A 26,240-nucleotide genomic window follows, 5' to 3' on the forward strand; every position below is an offset into this window, starting at 1 on the left:
CTAGTTACTTTAGGAAAAACGTAAAATGTATGCTAATCCATGAAAACTATAACACTTGTTCTAAGTATGAATTAATCCATTATATTTTTAAGTCTTCATTTTGGGTTACCACGGTGTGGTGGAGCCTCACGATGTTGTGGCCATGTTTTCAAGAATCATGGGATTTAAAGTCCCGTCACGGCGCGGCCATATGTGCCACGATGTGGCAGTTGATTTTAAAGAAACCCTAATTTCTGGGCTTTGCACCCTATTTAAAGGAACGAGGAGGCTAGGGTTTATTCATCCTCATCCTCCATCACTCTCAAACCCCCAGAAACCCTAACCCTTATCTTCCTTGAGGCTTTTGGAGCTCATTGTCTAGCTTTTGGTGGTTTAGAAGGAAGTAGAAGAAGATTTTGTGCAAGACTTTGGTGGTCTAGAGTTATTTTGCTTAATAATTCTTTTATTGGATTTTTAGTGGAGCAAATAGATAAAGTTTGAAACTTTATGACATTTAGGAGTCCCAAGGATATTAAATCTCATAGATGGTTGTGATTTGGAAATCTTCCATGAGCTTTAGGTCCCATTTTTTTAACCTAGATTTGAGGGAGGACATGCATGAGGCATGCTTATCCATAAAGTTCACATTTGTAGGGATCAATAGGACCCCTAGAAGCTTTCTAGAACATTTAGGCTTGTATCCTTTGTGATTAAGGAAATAAAGGATGAGTTATACCTCTTAAATGACCTTTAGAACATAGATTTAGAGATCTTGTCTTAATGGATAACGTTGGAAACTTTATCCATCAAGACGGGTAGGAGTAGATATGGGCTTTTAAGCCCTTGAAAATGTGTTAAGAGCATTATACCTCGAATAAGCCATTCAGACTAGTCCCCACGACGTGGCACTAGCTCGCCACGGCGTGGCTACCAGAGACCAGTCGACTGTTTTGAAGTTTCATGCCCACAGCATGGCCAAGGAAGGCCACGACTTGGTGGGGTGCTGATGGAATTTTGACTTCTTTGACTTGGATCCAGACTAGGTTTAGAACTGTACGCCACGACGTGGCCAAGGATGGCCACGACGTGGAGGTCAGCTAAAATTGAATTTGTCTTTGTCCGTAGACTTTTTGACATGAGTTAAATTTTGGTCAACATTTAGTTTTTGGAAATTTTGAATAAAGGTCTACCTTTTATGAATGTAGGTGGGGTATAGCATCTGTGTTTCGGAAGAGATAGCAGTAGCATTTGATTATCGTCTGAAAGGTAAGTCTCTTCACTCTACTTGTGGGTCGAAGGCAACAACCCCGACCCAATGGTTTATGTATGTTGGATGGTAGTTGTCTTTGTGACTCTTGCATGTATTTGTATGTATACCGGGCGGGGCCTGATGTCGGGCTAGGCCTGATGAATACCAAGCGGCGCCCGATGTATACCGGGTAGGACCCAATGAATTTCGGACGGGGCCCGATACTTTTATTGTATGTGGTATTTTGGGGAAGTCACTAAAATTTGTGCTTACAGTTTTATTTTTATGTTTCAGGTATTTCTGGTACGAAAGGGTAGACCTCGACGTGATTGCATCACATCCTATGGTGTTCCGCATTTTATAGCATTGTTTTGTACTCTGATAATTATTTGATACTTCTCTATACTTTGACGAGTATTTGGGGTGAATGAATGCTTGTTTTAGTTGACTTAAACTAAAATTTACTTAGTATTTTTTGGATGTTACAAGTTGGTATTAGAGCCTGGGTTTGAGAGATTCGGGAACACTCTCGGGTGTTTCTGAACTCAAAGCGAGGAATTGATAATATTTTCGAAAGAAAATGAATTTTCTAAAATATTTTTATAAAGAAAAAGGGATGCGATGCGTGCAATTAGTCGAGTTCAAGTAAGTATTTCCCAGAATACCCATACATGTTTATTTGTTTTAGTGTGTATATATATATATATATATATATATATATATATATATATATATATATATATATATATATATATATATATATATATAGCATGCTAGATTAGGGCTAAGGATCTGCTCAGAATTGCATGGTAGGATGCTAGGAGAGATGCCTTTGTATGTCGGTTGTATGAGCCTTTAGAATGGCACGCTAGTATGAACTTCAGATGATTAGATAGAGTGGCATGTTTAGGCAGTGTACTGGTTTAGAACTCGATGCTTGAACGCTACTTTCTATGTGCTTTTAGGAACCTCCACTGGTATCAATTAACTATCAAGTGAATATTGTAGGTTACATGTTATAAAAATTATATAATTTTAGAAAGTTAGGTTTAACTCTATTGTGCAGCTCTTATGTGAGTCCAACCGTTGTAGTGTGATACCTTGCAGTTAAAGAATTATCTAGTTCCTGTTGCATGTTATTATATCCGTAAGGTAGTTAGTGAGTATAAGTGGGAGTTTCTTCTGCAGGTGATGGAGGAGAGAGGTGTGGAGGGAATCCTTGGAGAACCTAAGAAGCATGTTAGCGTGCCGAACGCATATTTTAACAGAATTGGAGAGTATTTTATGGTAAAGGAGTAACTTAGAGGATTTGGGGCGATCCTTGAGCAAAGTACATATAGGCGTGGAAGGTAGTATTGGGCTTGTATTACTGGAAGCACATGATCTATACTCAAAACAAGGGAAGTCACAAGGATACTAAGGAACTTGCTAAGTGTGGAAAATTCTTCGAGTGTTTTCTAATGGCTGCATCGTTTATTTTCAGTATCATGGTCACTCGAAGTGGTTCAGGACTTGGTGAAGGATCGAGTTCAGGCTTTGGAGTCACACTCTTGGATGATCAGATGTGAGAGTTCATTTTACCAAAGATCACTCACAATATTTTGGTGCAGACTCATCTGATCTTTGGTCCGATCAAGGAGGGAATTATGAAGATGTTGGATGAGCATCTGGGCAATCCGTATTGAGATTGTGGCTATGGTGCTTGCATGCTCTCTGACCTTTCGAGAGTTTCGTGCTTGTGGGGCTCCTGTGTTCTTCGGTAGGAAGGATCCCATTATCAGCAGGAGATGGTTGGCGGACATCACGAGCTCTTTCCAGACTAGCTTCTTCCCCGAGGGGTCGAAGGTCAGATTTCCATCCTCTCTTTTGATGGAAAGAGATCGTGATTGGTGGAGGATGTAGACCACGCCTTGGGAGGCAGGTCTGTTGAGACGATGAAATAGGAGGATTTTACGACGAGATTCAGGGCTGAGTTTGCACCATTGATCGAGGTTCGGCAGTTGGCGAGGAAGTTTTAGAACCTTCGTCATACAACTGAGTCTGTGGCGTAAGTCACCGTCATATTCCGCGAGGTACCATGAGATGCTGAAGGATGAGATTTGAGAGTTTGTTAGCATGTCCATGTTGGAACCTGAAAGTGAACTTCTAGCAATCCTAAGTACATATTCCGAAGGCTGTTGGTTCCGAAGGAAGATGTGATCCGGAACCTGTCCGGAGCTGGAGAAAAGGAATGAAGTATTTTGAAGAGGAACACATTCCGGAGCTGATCCTGGAGTCCGGAATGCATGCTGATCCGGACCAAACTTTTATCTCCGGAACATTACTTGTCCGAAATGAAGTTGTTTTGTCTCTTATGCATTTATTACTTTTGTCTTGTATTTTGATGTAACGTTTCATAGGACTTAGTCTAAAGTTGATTTAGGACAATCAGAATCTCAGACTTGTATCTTTTGTCCGGTCCTACGTAAACACTTGGGTTAATTCACTGTAACATTCTCTCCTATATATAGGAGCATTCAATACAAGTCAACAACGGATCTTTCACTCACTTTTGGCACTTACTCTTATCACATTTAAAACATTCTTCTTGTTCCTTATTTATTAACTTTACCTTGATCACTATTTACTTGTTCTCAATTAATGTCTTGATCATTTGTTGAACTAATTATCTAAGACTTGACTGGTCTTTCCAGTCTCGACTTGAACATCCATTTTATTAAGCAGACATTGATCTCAAGCATTCACTCAAGGTTTGAGTTTTCAAACATTGTCCATGCGCAAAGATCTTGTTCTCACAATTGGTATCAGAGCTCGAGTGGTTCTCCTTTGAATCCATAAGATCAGATTATAGTTGGTTTGAATTTACCTTGGTATTTCAACCATTTCTGTGTTAAGGATAAAAGTTCTTCTATATACCACTTAAGCTTGAACATATCTTGACTTCAATGGCTGCTTCAAATCCTCAGCAAATGATTTCAATGCAAATCGCAAATAGCGTGGGTGGCCCTACACGTGCCCCATTGCTAGTTGTTGAAGAATATGATCATTGGAAAGTTAGAATGGAAAGGTTTTTACTAGCCAAAGAGAAAGGTGAACAAATCTGGAGATCCGTCAAAGAAGGCCCTCATGTTCCTATAAGAACAGTTGTAAGAGATGCACCTGCTCAGCTCATGCAAGAGGATGAAGTTCTTCCAGCCCCTCTAACTGCTGATGATATTGAGAAGTTGCATGTTGATCAAGTTGCCTTCTCAGAAATGGTGTTTGGTGTTCCTCCATCACTCTTTGAGCACATCAAGCTATGCAAATCAGCCAAAGAAATTTGGGACACTCTTCAGGATCTGATTGAAGGTTCCGAAAATATGAAGGAAAAACGCCTCACCTCAGTTTTCAATGACTTTGACACCTTCACCACTACTCTAGGTGAATCTGTAGCCTCAGCCTCCAACCGATATCGAATCATTGTCAACAACATGACTGCTCATGGGATTGTTCAAACTCCTCTCGAGTACAATCTCAAGTTCATTAACAGTCTTGGTAAAGGATGGGGAAATGTAAAGTCCTGTCTTCAAAGCAATGGTTCCTTAAAAAAATTGAAACTCTATCAAATTTTTGATGAGCTTCAAGGACATGAATCAAACGTTGCTCAAACCATAAGAGAAATTTCCGGAGGACCACGTGCTCTAGTCAGTTCTTTTGAATCAACCATTCCGAACCCACCTGCTCCGGAACCTTACAAACCCACTGTTCCATTAACTCAGTCATCCTTAACTTCTTTACCCACACACATTTATCCTGATGATGATTCCGAAACCTTAGATTCTGAACTCCGTTTCCAACAAGAATTTGCCTTACTCTCAATGAAATACAAACGACCTTTCAATCCCTCTTACAAACCATACCAAAACAGATTCAACGCTCCTCACCAAAACCATCCTCAACCATATTCTGCTCCGGAACCAAAACACACCTCCGAAAATCCTCCTGCATACAAACCTAACCTCACTAAACCAAACTCAGCTCCGGAATCTTCTCAAAATTCCAACTCAGAAAAACCAAAGATCTTGTGTCATAAATGTGGTCATGCAAACCACTTTGCCAAAGATTGTCTAGCTGATGCTCCACAAAAACCAAAAGTCAAGGACTCAGCTTATTATGTTCGAAGAGCACAAGAAATGGCTGAAAGTGAGAAGGCATTTGTTACTACTGTTTCAAGAGATGTCGAAGGATATTGGTCATCCGGAGATGATGGTGATTTAGTGATTGGAAGAAACATGTGTTTGATGGCAAGACAAACGGTTGAATGTGATGAAGGTTATTGGTCTTCTGGATCCGAAGATGAAGATGATGTTGCTGAACCGTACTATTGCTACATGGCCACTAACGATCCACCAGGTCGAAGCATTGTTCAGCAGGTAAAATCCATGATCTCTGATAATAATTTTGATTTGACTTTATGTGAACCTTATCTGACCCAGATCCAAACAGATATGAACACCATCTATAAAGCCTATGAGTCTGCCATAGAAGCCAGTGAGAAGAAATACTGTGAACTAAGTCGTCTTAGATTACGTTTTGAGGATAAGAAATTGAAAATCGAGTCTCTAGAGCATGAACTTGTAATGTCAAAAGATGAATGTATCATTTTGAAAGATAAGTGTGAAATCACTTACTCTGAACGAAATATTTTGATCTCTGATAACAAACGTCTCAATGCCAAAATAGATGCTTTGCATAACTCTGTAGACATGCTTGAAGCTGACATTCAGATAACTCATAATTTTCATCATCCATGGTCCAAAGCTCCTGGTCTCGGAAGCGAGTTTTCGAAACCAATTGTTAGTCCCCTGAAGGAATTGCAAAATTTGACATTCATGGGAGAGGTTCCGAGCATTAAACATTCGGACACTCCTGTCTCTCCATTGTCACCCCTTCCGGAGGCTAAAAGATCTTTTGAGTCCCTAATTCCTGAGTTCCAACCAATAGTTGTCAAATGTCCTGATTCCACGCCTCTTCCGCCTCTGATAAACCTGGACCTGAATCGAACCACGGAATATCATTATAGTCTTCCAAATTGTGTAGACTATGTTCCTAAATGCAATCACGTCAACAACTGTGTGATTGAGGAAATTATTCCGGAAACAACTGAAGTCAATGCCTCGAAATTTGTATGGGCATCTTTAGATGATAAAGTTGAAGTCTCAAGCAATGTGTCCTCTGATTCGTGTGAATCGGACTCCGTAGTTTTTTCAAAGACCAAATTGGTTCCCATTACTCCTGAGTTTACAAATCCATCCAAAGGACAAACTTCTGGACCCTCTCCTCATCCTAAGAGAAAACCAATGTTGAATAGAAAAGATGTTGTAGATCCCAAGGTAGAAGCTAGAAATGCTTACAAAAAGGAAATTAAGACTAGACAAAATTCCAGGTTCCTTGCTAACTCTAAACCAAACTCATCTCGGAACAACACAAGGAAGTCCTTGTGTCAAAACCATAGTCAAAACTCGTTTGTTCCCACAAGGATCCTAAAAAGACCTTCCGAACCTCCTGTTCGTTCGGAACGAAAGGAAGTCCTTAACTCCAAATCACCTCAAGCTCATGTTAATGTCCATGTCAAAACCATCCGAAATACTTCGCCAGCACCTCGAAATGTTTCTTCTGTCTTTATTGCAAAATCTGATGGCATAATTTTTAAACCAAAAATTTCAAAGAACAATGTGTCATCAAACAAATCCACAAGTTCAAAAACCACTATTTCAAAATATTCAAATAAAAATCTTGTGTGGAAAATCAAAACATCTGTTAACAAAACAACTGTCTCGGAGATGACAAAAACTGTCAATCCTTCGGATACCAAAGTTCCGAAGAAGTCAGCTCCGAACCCATAAGTAGTTGAATATGACTACTGGATAGATGAAAAGACTTTAGCATTCTGTCTGTTTCCAAAGAACTCAAGTAATCTCACCAAGAAACACGTAGTTGTTCCAAAGTCACAATCAAAGTCCAAAGTCCATGCCTACGTCACATACGTCCCAAAGTCCCAAAGTCTAACTCACTAATTTTGCAGGCACTTTGTGCTTCGGAGCAAGAAACAATATGGTATATTGATAGTGCTTGCTCCATGCACATGACGGGGCAGAAGGATTTTCTGCGAGATTTAAAGCTTTCTCCAAATGCTGGTTACGTGACGTATGGCAACAACTCCAATTCTCAAATTCGTGGTTATGGAACTCTCACCAATGGAAACTTCTCTATTTCACAAGTTGCTTATGTAGCTGACTTGAAACATAATTTGATAAGTGTTGCTCAGCTCACTGACTCAAGCCGACGTGTGGAATTTTGCAAAAAATATAGCTATGTGATGACTGAAGACCGAAAAGAATGTTTGATAAAGTCTCTTCGTAACAAAAACATGTACCCACTTGACATCAATATGATTATCGGCAAACCGCAACTCTGCCTTCTCTCCAAAGTTGTTCCTGACGTCAGTTGGTTATGGCACCGAAGGCTCGCACATCTGAACTTTCGGTACATGAATGATCTTGTATTAGGTGAAATGGTAAGAGGTTTACCTCTTCTCAAGTTCGAAAATGATCATTTATGGGCTGCATGTGAGTGTGGTAAGCAATCAAAGAAGGGTCATCCTGTTATCATCGAAAAATCCATTTCGGATCCATTGGAACTTCTACACATTGATCTTTGTGGACCATCCATTGTAGAAAGTCTTCATCATAAGAAATACATTCTTGTGATTGTTGATGACTTTAGAAGGTTCACCTGGGTCTTCTTCCTAAGACTGATATCCGAAACAGCCTCTGAGCTCATCAATTTTATCAAAGGAATAGAAGTCCTTATCAAATTCCCAGTCAGAAGAATTCGAAGTGATAATGGTTCGGAATTTGTTAATTCCACCATTGAGAAGTTTCTCACAGAAAAAGGAATCGATCACAACTTCTCAGCTCGCTACACTCCCCAACAAAATGGTGTACTTGAAAGACGTAATAGAACACTTGTTGAAGCCGCTCGATCAATGCTGAACTATGCAAACCTACCACTCTATCTTTGGGCTGAAGCTGTATCCACTGCTTGTTTCACTCAAAATCGACGTACCATCAATCGACGTCTCAACATGACACCATACGAAGCAATGAATGGTCGGAAGCCAACGATCTCGTTCCTACATGTCTTCGGATGCAGATGCTTCATCAAAAACAACCGTGATCAGCTTACAAAGTTCCAACCTAAAGCTGATGAAGTTATCTTTCTAGGGTACTCTTCCAAATCCAAGGCTTATAGAGTTCTCAACCAAAGAACTCGTGTTCTGGAAGAAAGCTTTGATATTACCTTTGATGACAACTTTGTTCGGAATTCTGGTCCCACTCACGTCACAACTCACATCATGGAGTCTGATGCTCCTCCGCCAGGATGTCCGAACCCTCAAACCATTCTCGAGGTTGACTTTGAAACCCTCTTTGGTCCTTCCAAAACAACTCTTGATTCCGAATCTCGATCACGACCATCTCTGATTCCAGTTCCTCCTTTGGAAGCCCCAGTTTCTCATAACCTCTCCCGTTCACTTCCGAGCCTACCTCCATTTGATTCCGAACCGTTTCAACCTTCTCAGGTTGAGAGGGAGAATAATGCAAATCCCTCTCTTGAATCAAATGTGGATGGCTTCCAAGATGCAGCTGCTGATTTCGATGACTCAAATCCTCTCAACATTGATGAAAACAAAAATTTCTTTGTGTTTCCTTCTGATGATGATGTCAACCTCTCCGGTTCAGAAGTTCAGGGGGAGCATCATCCCAATATTCAAATCATTCAGGGGGAGCAAATCAATTCTATTGTTGATGTAGGATCTTCGGCTGCACAAGAACTCCCTCGATTGCATGTTTGGACGAAGGATCATCCTCCAAACCAAGTGATAGGCAATCCGAATGTTGGTGTACAAACTCGCTCAGCTACCAACATCCAAAATAAATGCCATTTTTCAGCATTCATATCCATGTTTGAACCCAAATCCATCAAGGAAGCATTAGAGCATGCTGATTGGATTACAACCATGCAAGAAGAACTGACAGAATTTGACCGAAATGAAGTCTGGACTCTCGTACCTCCTCCTCAACATCACCCTATTGTTGGTACAAGATGGGTATTTCGCAAGAAGCTAGACGATACAGGAGTTATCATCCGAAATAATGCAAGATTGGTAGCTAAAGGTTTCACTCAAATTGAAGTTCTTGACTACGACGAGACATTTGCTCCTGTTGCACGACTTGAAGCTATCAGAATCTTTCTTGCTTATGCTGCCCACAAAAGCTTCAAAGTTTATCAAATGGATGTTAAGAGTGCTTTTCTTAATGGTGAACTTGACACTGAAGTATACCTTCAACAGCCCCCCCATATTTATTAATCTTTCCTTTCCGATCTACTGTTATAAACTCCGAAAGGCTGTCTACGGACTCAAGCAAGCTCATCGGGCTTGGTACGAGACACTCACCGATTTTCTCAAGCGCTCAGGTTTTCAAAGAGGTATACTTGATCCCACTCTATTTCGAAGATCAAATTGAAAGCATCTCATGCTGGTACAAATTTATGTGGACGACATCATTTTTGGATCTACGGATTCATCTATGGTTGCTGATTTTGCCAAACTTATGGTCAGTCGTTTCCAAATGATCATGAATCGAGAATTAAGCTTCTTTCTTGGCCTTCAAGTCAAACAGACTAACAAAGGTATTTTCATTCACCAAGAGAAGTACATTTCTGAGCTTCTCAAAAAATACTCTATGGACACCTGTGCCTCAGCCAAGGTACCTATGGTCTTCGGTCACAAAATCTTTGCCGACCCTTCGGGTGTTTCAGTAGATGAAAAGAAGTATCGTGGAATGATTGGATCCTTACTCTATCTCACTGCAAGTCGTCTGGACATCATGTTCTCAACATGCTTATGTGCCAGATTTCAAGTCAATCCGAAGATGTCTAATCTTTTGGCTGTGAAACAAATATTCCGGTACCTCAAAGGTACAAAGAACCTTGGAATCTGGTATCCAGCAAATGAAAGTTTCCTTCTGCAAGCTTACTCTGATTCGAACTATGGTGGTCTTCAACTCGATAGGAAAAGTACATCAGGAGGATGTCAATTCCTAGGTGGTCGTTTAGTCAGCTCGTCATCCAAGAAACAGAACTGCATTGCTCTCTCTACAGCTGAAGCTGAATACATTGCTGCTGCCAGCTGTACCTCTCAAGTTCTCTAGATGAAATCTCAACTCTTGGATTATGGTTACCGATTTCAACGAATTCCTATCTACTGTGATTCTCAAAGTGCCATTGCAATCTCTCACAATCCAATTCAGCACTCCATGACGAAGCACATTGACATTTGGTACCACTTTATTAAAGATCATGTTCTAAATGGTAACATCGAACTTATTTTTGTTCCATCTGACGATGAAATTGCTGATGTCTTTACTAAGGCATTAGACGAAACCAAATTTAATGGTTTTCTGAACAAAATGAGTATGATGATGCCTGATCCTCAATTCTTTCAGGAGACATGTTCTCTTTGATAGAAGTATTCAGAACAAAAATATGCTCCGAACTCAATTATTTTTGCTTCGGAACTATTTTCCCTCTAAATACATAGGATCCTTTTACCTCCCTTTTTTACTAATTATCCCTTGAGTTTTTAAGCTGTACAGTTCATTCTATTCATCACGACTATCAAGAACGACCATCATTATATGTTCACCTTCTTTCTTTCGGAAGAAGGTTGGGTCAACCGAACCTTGCCTGAATTTTGACATTTTAAGAAAGCGAGTTAAAGTTTCATACCAGGCCCTCGGTGCTTGCTTTAGACCATATACAGCTTTATCTAACACATATCAATGATCAGGGTATTTCTCGTTCACGAACCCAGGTGGTTGCTCAACATATACCGTTTCTTCTAGTTCTCCATTCAAGAAAGCACACTTCACATCCATTTGGAAAAATTCGAAGTTTTTATGAGCAACATATGCCCGAAAAATTCTAACTGATTCCAAACTTGCTACTGGAGCGAAGGTCTCCTCATAATCTATTCCTTCTTCTTGGCAATATCCTTTCACCACCAACCGAGCCTTATTGCGTATTACGTTCCCCTCTTTGTCCAACTTATTTCTGAAGACCTATTTTAAGCCGACCACTGAAGCATCCTTTGGAGTGGGAATTAACCTCCATACTCGATTACGTTCAAACTCATGGAGTTCATCTTGCATAGCTTGTACCCAATCAGCGTGATCAAGTGCAGCATTAACCGTCTTCGGTTCGACTTTGGATATAAACGAATTAAACATACAGAATTCAACCTTAGAGAATAATGCAGTTTGTTTCGCTTTCAATTGAGAACGTGTTAGAACTTTCTCAGATGATTCACCAATTATTTGTGCTTTTGGATGGTCCTTAGTCCATTTCATTAGAGGAGGGTAATTAGGGTCATAAGCTGGTTCGAACTCTGCGTTTACTTCTTCTTCAAGTTCTGATTGATCACCTTCGTCAGTTGTATTCTCTTTCTCCCCCTCAAATGGCGAAGTGTAACCTTTGTCAGGTTCACAGTTGTCCTCCTCTGTGGGAGTCGGATTCTCCCCCTCGATTGGACTATTATTGGGTGGGTTTGGAGTTGGATGCTCCCCCTCACCTGGACTTTTATGGGTTGGGGATGGAATTGGATTCTCCCCCTCGAAAGACATATCGGTTGTCTTTGGTGCTGATGAACTTTCCCCCTTGAACATTGAGCTGTTGTTTGGAGGGTCAGTTGAGGGTTGACCACCATTCGGTTTAGGAGGTTCATTTTCCATTTCTTTTGCAGCTTCATCTATGATCTTTTTGATATTGTCGATTTTGTTGTCTGCTGCTTTCGCCTCCGAGTGTGCAGCCTTCTCAGGTTCATCAAATAGCCTTATGTATTCTTCAAACAGGTTGGAAATTGGAACCGAGACTTGTCCTGATTCAGGAAATATTTCCCCCAAGGCACTTTCGCTTCTTTGAACTTTCTTCATGTAGTTATCATCAAAGGTTACATAGTATGTTTCTTCAATTCGTTTAGAACGTTTGTTTAAAACTCTGTATGCCTTTGAAGTGAGTGAATAACCAAGAAAAATCCCCTCATCAGCTTTGACGTCAAACTTGTTTCGGTTCTCTTTGGAATTAAAGATGAAGCACCTTGAACCGAATACGTGGAAAAATTTAACGTTGGGCTTTCGATTGTTCAGTATCACATATGGAGTTATTCAGAATCGTTTGTTGAGAAAGGATCTGTTCTGAGTGTAGCACGCGGTTGCAACTGCATCAGCCCAGAAGTATAGCGGAAGAGAAGCGAAGCTTAGCATGGTTCGGGCTGCCTCACATAAAGAACGGTTTCGTCTTTCAACAATTCCGTTCTGTTGTGGTGTATAGGGGGCCGAAAAGTTGTGAGATATCCCCTTTTCAGCCAGAAAATCTTCAAAGTCTTTATTCTTGAATTCAAGCCCATTGTCGCTTCTGATATTCCTCACGAGCTTTCGCAGCTGCACTTCCACTTGCTTGAATTCAACATAACCTTTTTAGATTGCTTCTCAATTATTTCAGAGCCCTCATCATCGAATGAAACCTTCAAACCTGTTCCCACAACTAATTGTGATACACTGATGAGGTTATGCTGCAAACCTTCCACATATGCTACTTTTCGAATCGAGAAGTCTCCGTTGGTTATCATTCCATAGCCTTTGATTGTGCCATACGAGTTATTGCCATACTTCACACATCCACCATCCTTTAGGGACCAAAACTCCCTTAGCTCTTCCTTCCTTCCAGTCATGTGACGCGAGCAGCCACTGTCTATATACCATTCGTCATCGAACTGCTCGTCACTAATCACCTGCAAATTCAAGCAGATTTAGGAACCCAAAGTTTCTTGGGCCCTAGTGAGTCTTTCAAAGAAAAAGGAATTGCAGTGGAAATATCAACCAAATAAGTTCTTTTTATTAGAGTTTATTGATCTTTTCTTTCGATGGTATACACCTTGATTTTGGTTTTATCTTGTTTAAATTTTGGTGTATTCGATGGTGTGTTGTTAGATGGCTTTGGAATTTTCTTTTGAATCTTAGGGTTAGCTGACTTTTTCTTATTATTGAAATCAGAATCTGAATTAAGCTTTCCCTTTCCTTTGATATCCTTGACTGGTTTCGGTTTATTTTGGGAGTAGGAAGGACCGAAATTAGTCTTGGGACCGAAACTAGACGTTCGGTTGTTATCCTTGTCGTTGCGACCGAAACTAGACGTTCGGTTCTGAGCACTAGTTTTGGAACCGAAAGTAGACGTTCGGTTCTGAGCTTTTGAATTGTGGGATCTTGGACTAAAATTTTCTTTTCCTTTTAGCTTTTCCTTTCCTTTGTCAATCGACGCTTTCTTTGAAGGAACGTAGTTAGGGTTTTGAGATTGCCAATACCGTTTTCGCTCATTCAGATTTTTCATGTATCTTTGATTTCTTTGGCGTTTCTGTTCAGCTAACTCCTTCTGAGATTTGTGAATATTGAAGCTTGATTTTGGCTTCTCCTTTTGAGTTTCGGTTGTCTTAGTTGTAACATTCGGTTTTCTTTTTGGTTCTTTAGGGATCTCTTTTGTTCCACTTGTGCTTGGTTTGTCGAAACTTGAGGGTTTGTTGATGGGTTCAGCAACATATCTTCCTTTTACCCTCCATGAGGTCTGCTCAGATAAGTCGATGGTTTCGTCTGCGTTATCAATAGGGGCTGACCAAAAGTAATCGTCACACCCTTCAGCATTGTCTTTGTTGACCATGATTTTCAATTCTGCTGTTTGTTTTGCAGTGACTCCTGTAACAGCATAGACCTGATTCGGCACAGTTTGAACCTTTTGATAAACCATAGATTTTTCTTTGAGTTTCTGTGGCTTGTCCTTTGACAGGCGAGCGTATTCAACCGAATTTTCAGATATTAGGGGTTTCTCATTCTCGGTTTCGCTTTTCATAAACTCAGAGCAATCAACTACGTCTTCTACTGAGATTTCGCTCATCTCACTTTCCTCATCAAATTCAGACATATTTTCTATATTCATTTTATGTTCTGAAATTAATTTGGCGTTTGACGAGTCAAATGATTGAATAGTCTCGGACTTAATTTTTAACCTATCATTTTCATCTAAAAGATTTTTGAGCATACATTTATGTTCCTTAGAGTCAATGAAGGTCTCTATCTTGTCCAGTCTGATTTTGTAAGCGATGGATGTCTCTTCTGAGGACACTATTGATTCACATTCAGCAATAACCTCATCCTCCTTAAATTCAAGGAAGGGTAAGATCATCTTATGAATCTTTTTCCCTATTTCACAACTTAGGTGCAATTGAGCAATATTAGTATATAAGCGCTTAGCAATTAAACAAAAAACATTCCTTTGTTTCAAAAACTTTAAATTGTCTCGTTGCAAATAAATAGTTTCATCCCTAGCCCTATTTAACTCCGTCTCCTTCAGCTCAATCCACATCCTTCTCTCCTCAATCTTTGAAGACACCCTGCTGAGTTGGTCAGTTAGGTTAGAGTTCGCTAAGCGAGTTTGCATGAGACTACCACTTAGGTTAGAAAATTTAAATTTCAATTCATTTAATTCTTCTTCATAATTTGTTACTGGAACTTTAAGTGAATTAAGGATGGATTATACCTTTTTGATCAGCCGATCACAGTCGTTGATATTCTCACTCACGGGATTGGCCGCAAAGCACTTGTCCTCAGTCAGGTTCGGTTCCATACTCTCACTTTCAGTTGATCTACCAGCTGTAACCACCAAACATCTTCCAGCCGAACTTTCATCTCTCGCCACATAAGCTCTTCCATGCGTGGGCTTTCTCACTTCTTCATCCTCAGAATCAGTTGACCAAACTTCAACGCCACCGAATTCATCTTCATCTGCATTTTCCTGCACAATCAAGACATTCATTGAACTGTTAGTTGCCTTCTTTTTCTTGATCTCTTCCAACTTTCGCATGTAGTACGCCTCATCTTCACCATCTCTTTTCTCCGCCATCTTCCTCAGCATGCAATCTTTGGCAAAGTGGTTCTTACCGTGACAGTAATTGCAGTCGAATCCAGAGTCTCCTGCAAGCTTGCTCTCCTTCTTGTCGTCATCCTTTTGAGAAGTATTCTTCGCTTCATCTTTCACCTTCTGAGAACTATAACTTCCCTACCAGTTTCGGTTCTTGTTGACAGGAAATTTCCTTCGTGCAAACTTCTTTGGATTGGTGACCATCATAGCATATTCTTCGCTTGTAAGGTCACACTCAGACATATCCGACTCCTCCTCTTCTTCTGCAACGCTTTTTCCATTTGAAACAAGGGCCAATGATCCCACACCCGAAACTACCTTCGCCTCCTTGGTTACCACACTTTCATGGGACTTAAGTATTCTGACAAGTTTCGTTAGTGAGTAAGATTTAAATTGTTCATGTGCTTTCACTGTTGAAACCACAGCCATCCATTCTGGTCTCAAACCATTCATGAAGGTTACTTTTTGTTCGATCAACTTCCTTTATATACCATGCTTGATCATCTTGCTTAGGAGATGATTGAAGCGATCGAAGGTTTGTATCAGCTTCTCTTCTGGTTTCTGTTCGAAAACTCCAAATTCTGAGAGCAACAAGGTTTTAATAGAGTGTTCTAGATCTTCATCGGTTAAGTAGAGTTCCTTCAACCTATCCCAGATTTCTTTAGCCGTCGTGTATGAACCAACTAACCGAAAAGTGTCAGATTGAAAAGTGAATCTGATCATTCTCATGGCCTTCACATTACATAACAACTTGTCCTTCTCATCCTATGGCATTTTATCTACGTCTGCCACTAGCTTATTATATTCTTTTTGACTCTTCACAGTCGTGTTCGTTCCAGAGTGAACAAACGGCCCAAGCGTGATAGCTTCCCAGATTAGATAACCATTATCTTTAGATCCAACCACGTAATCTTCAAAGTGATGCGCCCATACTTCATAGTCTTGTGTGTAAAGAATGGGAACCCTTGTAGTGGATCCAATGCTGTTAGAGATGTTGATGGGATTTGTTTGAGAATCTTCGTGAGACATGGTGAGCCTTTCCTTAGAACCGTTAGAATCAGACTTGTAAACTTGAGATTAGGGTTTTATCAAACACCAGAGTTACCGTCGACAGGAAGAAGACGGCTTCTTTATATTCGATAAAAGCGGAAACCCTAAAGAATTCTTAATACATAAGGAATGTGTATTGATCACACAGTCTCCTGCTCTGATACCAATTGTTAGAACAAAGTTCTAGTAGGATCGATAGATTCTAAGCAGATAAATAATTAAAGACGCAATTAAGAACACAGGAATGAATTTAAAGATGTCGAATGATTAAACTTTAACACCTCAGAAGAGCTCGATTAAGAACTTCGACTGTAGAGGTGTTTAGGGTTACAAAAACAATAATAATGATAATCAAGAGCCTTTGTAATGCATACATGCATGCACTATTTATAGTTTAACCCTACAAGTTAATCACGGATGGACAGGCCCAATCCGGATATACAAAATAAGCCCATGACGCAACATATAATACCTAACACTTACATTTTAGCCCCTTTTGTTTGTGAGATGGTTTTGTTTATGATATTAGTGAAGAGTGGCTAAAGAGAATGGATAAAAACATGGCATCAATAAAGCCGATAATGGACTCAACATATGGGAAAGATTCAGCAGTCAAATGGGCAGTTTATTGGAGAACATTCTTCATTTCAGTTGCTGAATTATTTTTTTCAGGTTAAGTTCAAGACTTCTATCATGAAGGAAATGAAGAATTCAAGACTTAATTTATAAACCATCCGTTTATTGTTGTTGTTTTTATGTTATGCTTCAAAATTTTGGTTTTATGTTATAATGGTGTTTTTTCAATTGCACATGGAAAAAGGGTGTGAGAAAATGGGAAATTTTCAAAAGTCTATGATTTCAGCTCTTAATGTTTTTGCAGTTAAATTTACTCCTTTAGTTATATTGTGATTGTGAAAATTGGAAATTATAGAGAAAGAAGAGCAAGTTGTATAACCTGTGGGCATAGCTATAGAGACGACATGTCGTCTCCATAGATGCATCTATAGAGAAGACAAGTCGTTCCTACAGGTGCATCTATGGAGACGACATGTCGTCTCTATAGCATTATCTGTTGAGACCGGAAACGTATAGCGACGAACCAACACGGATGACTTGTCGTCTCTAAATGTAACCTATTGCGACGATATCCATAGCGACGACATAAACGATCTACTGCGACGGGGCTATGGAGACGAAAGCTATAGGGACGACATGTTGCCCCGGTCACCTATAAGGACGACATTTGAACCTTTAGAGACGATAAATGTCGTCCCTATAAGTCCCATTTCTTGTAGTGCACCAAGTTCAGCCATATTTCACCCTATAAATAGAACCTCTCCCACCCTCATTTTCTTCACATCTTTCCCATTCTTTCTTCTCTCTACTCTCTATCTAAACCTCCTACCCCCCCAAGCCCTAGGGAACTCCCCTAGCGCTAGAAGAAAGCCCCGGAGCGCTCGACGGCTCCGAGAAGAAGAGCTTTTCGGCTCAGAATTGCTGCTCTAGCGAAGCCCGATTTTTAATAAAAACCCGCTGTAAGTGAGATACGCCTACCATACTTTAAATATAGCTTATATATAAATATAATATCGTTATTATGAACCTATAAATAAGATTTATCAGTGATTCAAAGTCGTTATACTGATTCATCTACTTACGGGAATGATGTCTAGGCTGTGATTTAGTGAGGTGTTTAAAGTGGGATTTCCAAACAGTATACTTCGTATACCAAACGGACCCTACCTCCGATATAATCCTACCTGGTTGTTCCTTACTTGATAGATCATGAAAGTAGACTTTGAGTTAATGATGAATCTAGACTAATAGTTAGTCGTAATAAATATTAGACTAAATTCTAGTGGTAATAATACTAGGTTTCATCGAAGGAAATCATATTGTTAAGAAGCGAAGCGCTGCTCGAATATCGATTCGTCACTTTTACAAGTGAGTGCATAGTTACTTTCATCTTACAATAGATATGAAGTAATTTATATAACTTACATGCTATGTGTGCATATTGTCTGTATACTTGCTATCTATGTTGGATGAACGATTTTTATACATGTTTTAAATAATTTAAACTGTATATGTATTTTATATCTACAAATGTGTTGGGTAAAACATGGATAGATGTAATAGATGATGTGTGATAAAATGATGTGAGGCCTCGATGTTTTAAGATGATGCAGTCATCCAGCGGAGTATAGATGACAACCACGGACTATTCTAGACAGTCTAGTGGAACGCTAGCAGGCTCACAACTTGTAGGTGTTTATTTGAACTTAGTGTTCACCAGTAGTACTCCATCCCCCACATGGTTGCCTTATTTGACATAAATTGCTGAGGAACCCCCGAAACAGTGTTGTCACCCCGATGAAAGTCCTTAGACTAGGTCCCTTGTGTTAGATGTTTTAGGGACGTAAAGTGAGGATAACGGGAATGGGTAACCGGGTTTGTTTGGTTTGATAAAGTTAATAAATTTATTTATTGTGGTTTGAAAACCCTATGTGCTCACCAGGCTCCCAAGTCTGACCCACTCAGTTTCTTGTATTACAGGTAGTGGCACACGGGCATAGATATGATGTTGGGATGAGAGATTACGGATTATAGGCCTGTAAATATGAAATTATGTAGTAAGGCTTATATTGTACTGTTTATGCTTTTGATCTATATCAAACACGACATCCTGAGGTTTTTAATGAAATACATTTCTTCGGAAATGCTTTGATAAATCTTTATCATATTTTATTTTGGGAACAAATTCCGCAACACTTTTCTTTAAAATGTTACTCTGATTTTTAAACAAGCATAAACAAAATCGGTCTTTTCTGGCCGTAAAAATGGGGATGTCACAATAATCGAATTTCAGAATGCAATTTACACAATCGCTATCTCCTTAAAATCTCTCTTAGTGAAAGCGTTTCCTCACAATTCATTTTCATGAAGGAGAGAAACCTTATGACACTTAGATTTTATGGTGTATGTGCTCATATCCATGTGAATTTGTCATAACCATAATCATAAGATAATGTTTGTGACAAATCCAAACTCTTATGGACATAACTTGTTCATTCTTAATTTCTTGCCTTCAAGGGTCCCACCATTGCTTCCAAGTTATTTAACAGCTCACCTATACTAGTCAATGTACTTTCATTGAACAAGGTGTTTGCCTTTATGCAGTCTATTGAGAACTCGTAGAACTCATATGCATGATTAACTTTACTGGAATGGCACAGAAACAAGAATATGTCAACACGATAGGTTACAAACCTCAAGTCGTGTGCTAGTGTCTAATAGGTTACTCTTGAATAGTTCTTGAACCTTTTTCAAGATCGTTTAGACTCCCACTGACCTCTTGACATATAAGATTCTCTTGTCAAGAAACCTTTCTTGACAAAAAAATATTCAAGAGTTAGTGCGGATTCTTATCAAGACAAACATTACACACAATTGGTCTTAGTTGGCCTTTGTCTTTTCCAAGACATCACAACTTACCAATTTCAAACGTGCAATAGTAACAAAAACAATTTTTCTACTCCACATTTGATGAGTGTGTTAACAACTTACGGAAGACATGTCACTCAATATCACAATCTTGGAGTATGATTCTAAGACTAGATTTTGGAATGAATTATGATTCACCTATTGATTTAACCATTTCAACAATTTCTGATTCCTCTTCTTATCCATACTAGTGCACTAAGGTTTAAATAGAGGATCAATTGTGATATGGTTTCATAATCAATAAGACGATCATAAAATATGATACAAAAATACTCTCCCTTCTTTCCAGATTGGAGAAACTTTTATCTTTCTGCCTAATTGATTCTTCTTATTCGTTCTGCTATTATTGAAACTTTTCAATAATTCAGAATTATACTTAATCTTGTAAGCATAACCATATTTACTAGACTTTTAGTAAATCATGACGAATCGTCTTATTGTTATTTGTGGTGGACTTGACCGGTGCACAACATTGTGTTCTAGTCCTTTAGTCCTTCACTTGACTCACTTGTGTGATCAAGGAATTAGTCTTAATTTCCTAAGTATCAAGATTTCCACACATCACATGATTCAAATCATGTGATTCCAAGCTTCTGTCCAATTGAAACTTGGGCGATGGTAATCTTTCCTTACTTAGAAAAATTATGACATTACCATAAATAACATAACTAAGAATCACATCCACTTAATATTGCTTACAATAGAAACACATAAGCATCAATTTTCATAAATAACATTGCAAGGAGATATAAATAAGAGAAAACTCAAATTTTATTTTATTTATAAAAGGTGCGGAAAAAACTTGTCCTTACAATGTAAATTCAAATGAAAACTATGCTATTTCATATTCCTAAATAATCTATCATAACTCCAAAAGTAGCAGCTCCAAAAATCCAATCATGGCATCATGCGATCGAAATCCATTTCTTCGCGATCAGACTCAGCTCACTTCTTCCTTTAAGCTTCCTTTCTTTTCTTCGATCCTACAAAATACCAAAATGTAATCTTATCACATCATGTATTAAGAATCTACAAATAGGAAATTAATAGAATTAGATAGTGGATTTTACCTAAAGCAGAGTCATACATCTTGACTCTCCCATCTCTTAGATCTCTCAGGTAGTCATGGCAGCTTCTTAACCAATGCCCTTTCTTTTGGCAGTAGAAACATATGAATTCTTCTGGAATGGTACACGGGACTATCTCAGACTCAGTCTTTATCTTGCGTAGAGAAAACGTTTCTGGACTTCCAATGTTGCCATTGCCCATAGAGGGTTGGTATATTGATTTACCAGACAAATTTGCTCGACCAGTGCGCCAAATCATCGCTGATTCAGCAGCAATAAGCAAATAAGTCAAATCAATGAGGGTCACGTCATGGTCCATCATATAGTACTCTCTTTTGAACTCACTATATGATTCAGGAAGTGACTTAAGAACCAAGTCAACAGCCAACTTCTTTGAGACATCGACACCCAACATTCCCAATCTATCAATATGCAACTTCATATCCAAGACATGAGCACATACAGACTTTCCATCTTTGTGTCTTTTTGCCAATAGGGCTTGAGTGACCTTGAACCTTTCAAGTCTTCGAACACGTGGGTCAGGGAGAATTATTGGAGGAGGCGGAGGAAGTGAAGCATGATTTCCATTTCTATAATCCAATCGTGGAACATCATCCTCATGTGGAAAACTTTTTCCAACAGATTCAGGAAGACCATGGTTGTCAGACTTTGACATCTACAAAATGGGAGAAATTCAAGTTAGTTGATTGGAATCCTTGATATAACACCCAAATGAAACATCAAGGCTAGGACCTAACATAATATTCTACAATTTGGAAGAGGGATGCCGTAATCCAATTTTGCAGAACATTTGAAGGTAGGTAAATGATGATTTACCAATTTCCACCATGAAAAATGAAAATTGAAAATTAAGTTTTAAATGAATTGAAACTCCTAGATCTTTTGAGATTCATTGAACTTTTCAATGGCATGTTTAAATCTCGAGTGTGCCCTTCGTTTGTGACTGGGATGCGGAGGATCACAAACAAGTTGTGGATAACCATGCAAATATACAGGGTGCCCCCAATGTTACAGTCACCTAATCGACGTGCCGGTGAACCACACACGCTCCATCGATCTATGACAAACATCGAGTCACCCTTTGGCACCTTTGCTTAGAGCCCAATTAGTGTGCCGGTTAACCACACACGCCCCACTAACGTCTTAGCAAGGGGACAAAGTGTAATTTCATGGAATAGCACCAACTCCACATTTTTCCTAAAGTAACTAAGATTTGGGAATTTATAAAACATTTAGTTACTTTGTATTTCATTATACTTATAATGGAATGTTGTGTCCTATCATACCCGTTCGACTAACGACCCTCCACTAGTCAAGAGTTCAGTGGGTAAGAGTGGATACCCAATGGCGGTCATTTTACAGGCCGCTTTCTTAACCACCCCTTATAGACCAGCTTCATGAATGAGGCCTACTAACGGTAAGACTGACTTTTTACTCATACATATATAATATTAGACTTTTAATTTTATATAGTATAAGGGTGTATTTTACACTTTTAAAATACTAGGTGGTTTAATTTAATAAATTATACCTTTAATTTTGTTAAATGTAAACCATTTCATTATGGATTTATTAACTCTCTTTTAATTACACACTTAATTAATTTAATAAAACCATAAGGGTGTAATTTGATCTTTTCAAAATACTAGGGTTTTAGAATTTAATATTTCAAAATTAAACTTTTCATCAAAATTTTAAATTCCAAAACTTGAGGACAAATTTTGAAACTTTTCAAAACTTTAGGGATTAGAATTTAAATATTCCAACATTAAACTTTTAATCAAAAATTTAAATTCAAAACTTGAGGGCAAGTTTTGAAACTTTTCAAAACTTCCTAGATCAAATTACAAATAATTCAATTAATCAAATAATTGGTGGTTATCTAAATTTGAACTAATTCAATTTCCATACAAGATAATGCAAATCAAAACTACAAATAATTAATTTTTATCTTATAAAACAAGTAATTTTTTCTTAATTTTGACAATTATCAATAAATTTGATTAGGATATCAATTACCATAATTAAAAAATCTGATTTTTATTTAGAAAAAAATTTTATGGTAATTATCCAAATCAAATTAGGGCAAAAATTTTGAAATCTGCTGTCAGACTGTGTTCACGAGGTGAACATACTGTGTTCACGACGTGAATCTGGTAGATTCGAAATTCGTAATTTTTCAGCTTTGAAAACTTAATTTTGCATCAAATACATTAGATAAACAACCTAGGCTCTGATACCACTGATGGGTTATGAGCACTACATCAACCCTATGGTGTGCATGCAAACCCTAAAGCTTTGGATCTAGTTTGTCTAATGAACATGCAATAATCATCCAAAGCTCATAAACCCTAGATCTTGGATATAATAATCGAAATCAACATGTAATTAGGGTTTAAATCTTACCTTGATTGTTATTTAGCAATAACAATCACAGAACTTCTTGATCTTGACTTCTGAAAGCTTAGTGCCTCAAATATTGCACCTCTCATGGAGTCACAAACACCATGAGCAACAAGATGAACAAGGAGAGAGGGAAGAGGCACCAAAAACGTCTAGGGTTCTCTTAGAAGTGTTAGCCACGTTTTTTGGAGCCTTAGGGGTCCTTTTATACTTGTGTGGGTTGCTAGGGTTTCAGGTGAAACCCTAATTCTCTGCTTAGGCCTTAAGCAACCCATGGAGTTCCCTTAGAAAGCCCTTAGACGAAATCCATATGGGCTTCCCATAGATTTCGTCCAATCCCCTTTCCATTAGGAATCCATAGCCCAATTGCAACTATCATATAATTTAAATATCAGTCCCCTTTATTTAATTAATCTCTTTTAGACACAAAATTAATTCTTATTAATTCTTGACTAATATTAATTAAATAATATGATTTCTCTTTTAATATATTATTCATATAACATATTAATAAATCATAATTAATCCTTTTTCTCCTTAGTTCATCCTATCAGTTACTATGGTGAAGGCAACCCAAAAGGATCATGCTCACAATCGGGTCAAGTACATACCAAAATAGTTATGGGCTTAGACACCTAATCCAACAAGTGCGGCGAGATGTACGAGGGGATTTGCAGGGTGGGTGGTTCTGGCTGCTTCACGTGAGGCAAGATTGGTCACTACAGTAAGGATTGCACCGCCACTACCACTACCACCTAGTGATCGAGTCTGATTTGGTTCCATTGAAATCAGACGTGCCATTAGAAGGATAATTGTCCGAGTTTGACAGTGGGAGCGGTGGCAGAACCCGCTCCAGCGACATTGAGGATCACTGACGGCCGCCAGGGCAAGGAGAAGGCGCTGGTTGTGAGGATTCGAGCTTTCCAGCTGTCTGTCAAGGAGGCACGTTCAATACCTGATGTGGTTACTAGTATGTATCTTCTCCTTGTTTCATTTATTTCTTATTTGATTATGCATATTGTGTATGTTTCTATTTAGGGACGTTCCTAGTGATAGAAATTTCGGCCTTGGTCCTTTTGGATTCGGGCGCCACCCGATCATTTGTATCTTTTGCTCTCAGCAAGAGGTTTGGTGACGCTCCTAGAGAGCTTGATTACCCGATAGAAGTGGAGATTGCCGACGATCGTCCAGTACATGTATCCATGGTTCATTGGGGTTGTGTTCTGGAGTTATTTCATGAGCGATATCCGATTGATTTCTTTCGTATACCTCTGCATGAGAGCAAGGTTATCGTCGGTATGGATTGGTTACTCCCCATTAGGGTGATGGTTGACTACGGGCACCAGTTAGTTCAGGTTCGAACCCAAAGTGGGGGAGAACTAGTTATTCATGGTGAGGGTGCTCAACATGGACCTGCTCTCTATTCAGTCATGAAGGCTAGGAGGTATCTTCAGTAGGGTTGTTTGAGCTTTGTGGCTTATGTATTGGATATCAGAGAGAAGGGAAAGAGAACAGTTGGTGATGTGGCAATTGTTCGAGAGTATCCTGATGTGTTCCCCAAGGAATTTCCTAGAGTGCATTCAAAGAAGCAGGTTGAGTTCCGTATTGATATAGTTTAAGGTGCAACTCTGATAGCCAAGGCACCTTATCAGTTAGCACCACCTGAGATGTAGGAGTTGTCTATTGAGCTGTAGGAGCTATTAGACAAGGGGTTTATCAGGACAAGTAGTTCACCATGGGGAGCACCGATACTATTTATGAAGAAAAAAATTGGTTCCCACATGATGTGCATCGACTACCGGGAGCTGAACAAGTTAACGGTGAAGAATCCTTATCCAATTTCGAGGATCGATGACTTGTTCGACCACCTACAGGATGCGTCTTGGTTTTCCAAGATTAATCTTCATTCAGGCTACCATCAGATGAGGGTTTGGGGTGACGATGTTCAAAAGATAGCTTTCAGAACTCGTTATGGTTATTACGAGTTCGTGGTGATGCTTTTTAGGCTCACCAACGCACCGCGCAACGTTCATGGAACTCATGTATAAGGTTTGTAGTACAATGTTGGATCGGTTAGTGATCGTCTTCATTGATGATATCTTGGTTTATTATAAGAGTAACGATCAGCATGAGGTTCACTTGCCAGAGATTCTGGAGAATCTAAGGAGGGAGACGCTTTATGCCAGTTTCTCCAAGTGTTAGTTCTGGTTGCGTGAGGTGCATTTTTTTGGGCGACTTGTCAATCAGAAGGGTATTTTGGTCAATCCGGCCAATAATAAGGTTGTGATGCAGTGGGAGGTTCCGAGGTCTCCTTCCAAGATTCTGAGTTTAATTGGGAAGAGGTCAACTACTTTCTGTTGACCAGGTTGACGAAAAAGTCAGCTACTTTCTGTTGGGGGCCTAAGTAGCTGGCAACATTTGATACTCTGAGGTAGAGACTACGCGAGGCTCCGATCCTGACTTTTCTTAAGTGTATTGATGACTTTGTAGTTTATTGTGATGCTTCAATCACAGGATTGGGTGTAGTGCTTATGAAACGGGTTCGCATGATCACTTATTCATCGAAACAGTTTAAGCCACATGAGGCAAATTATCTAAGACGTTATTTGGAGCTAGGGGATATGGTTTTCACCCTAAAGATTTTGCAACATTACCTCTATAGGGTCCGTTGTACCATTTATACGGACCGCATGAATTTGAGATACTTGATGGATTGACGAAATTTGAATATGAGGCAATGTAGATGGCTTGATGTAGTGAAAGATTACGACTGTGAGATTTTACACCACCCCAGGAATGCTAAAGTAGTGGCTAATGTGTTGAGTTGCTAGGTGACTAGCGCATAAATTTAGGATCTATGTTTGAGGATGAAGGTTGTTGCCCCAATACTGAAGCGAATT

General features: G+C 39.1%; 1 protein-coding gene across 1 annotated transcript; it reads left to right on the forward strand.

Annotated features, from left to right (window-relative positions):
• Positions 1–939: 939 nt before the first annotated feature.
• On the forward strand, positions 940–24,959 carry LOC145130952 (uncharacterized). Its single transcript, XM_079065697.1, has 4 exons — positions 940–1,071; positions 1,185–1,245; positions 24,379–24,784; positions 24,836–24,959. The coding sequence occupies exons 1-4, from the start codon at positions 940–942 to the stop codon at positions 24,957–24,959; spliced, it is 723 nt and encodes a 240-aa protein (XP_078921823.1).
• Positions 24,960–26,240: the final 1,281 nt, after the last annotated feature.

This window comes from Lactuca virosa, chromosome 8 (genome assembly GCF_052849685.1).
Source record: "Lactuca virosa cultivar CGN04683 chromosome 8, Lactuca_virosa_CGN04683_v6, whole genome shotgun sequence".
Classification (NCBI taxonomy): Eukaryota; Viridiplantae; Streptophyta; class Magnoliopsida; order Asterales; family Asteraceae; genus Lactuca; species Lactuca virosa.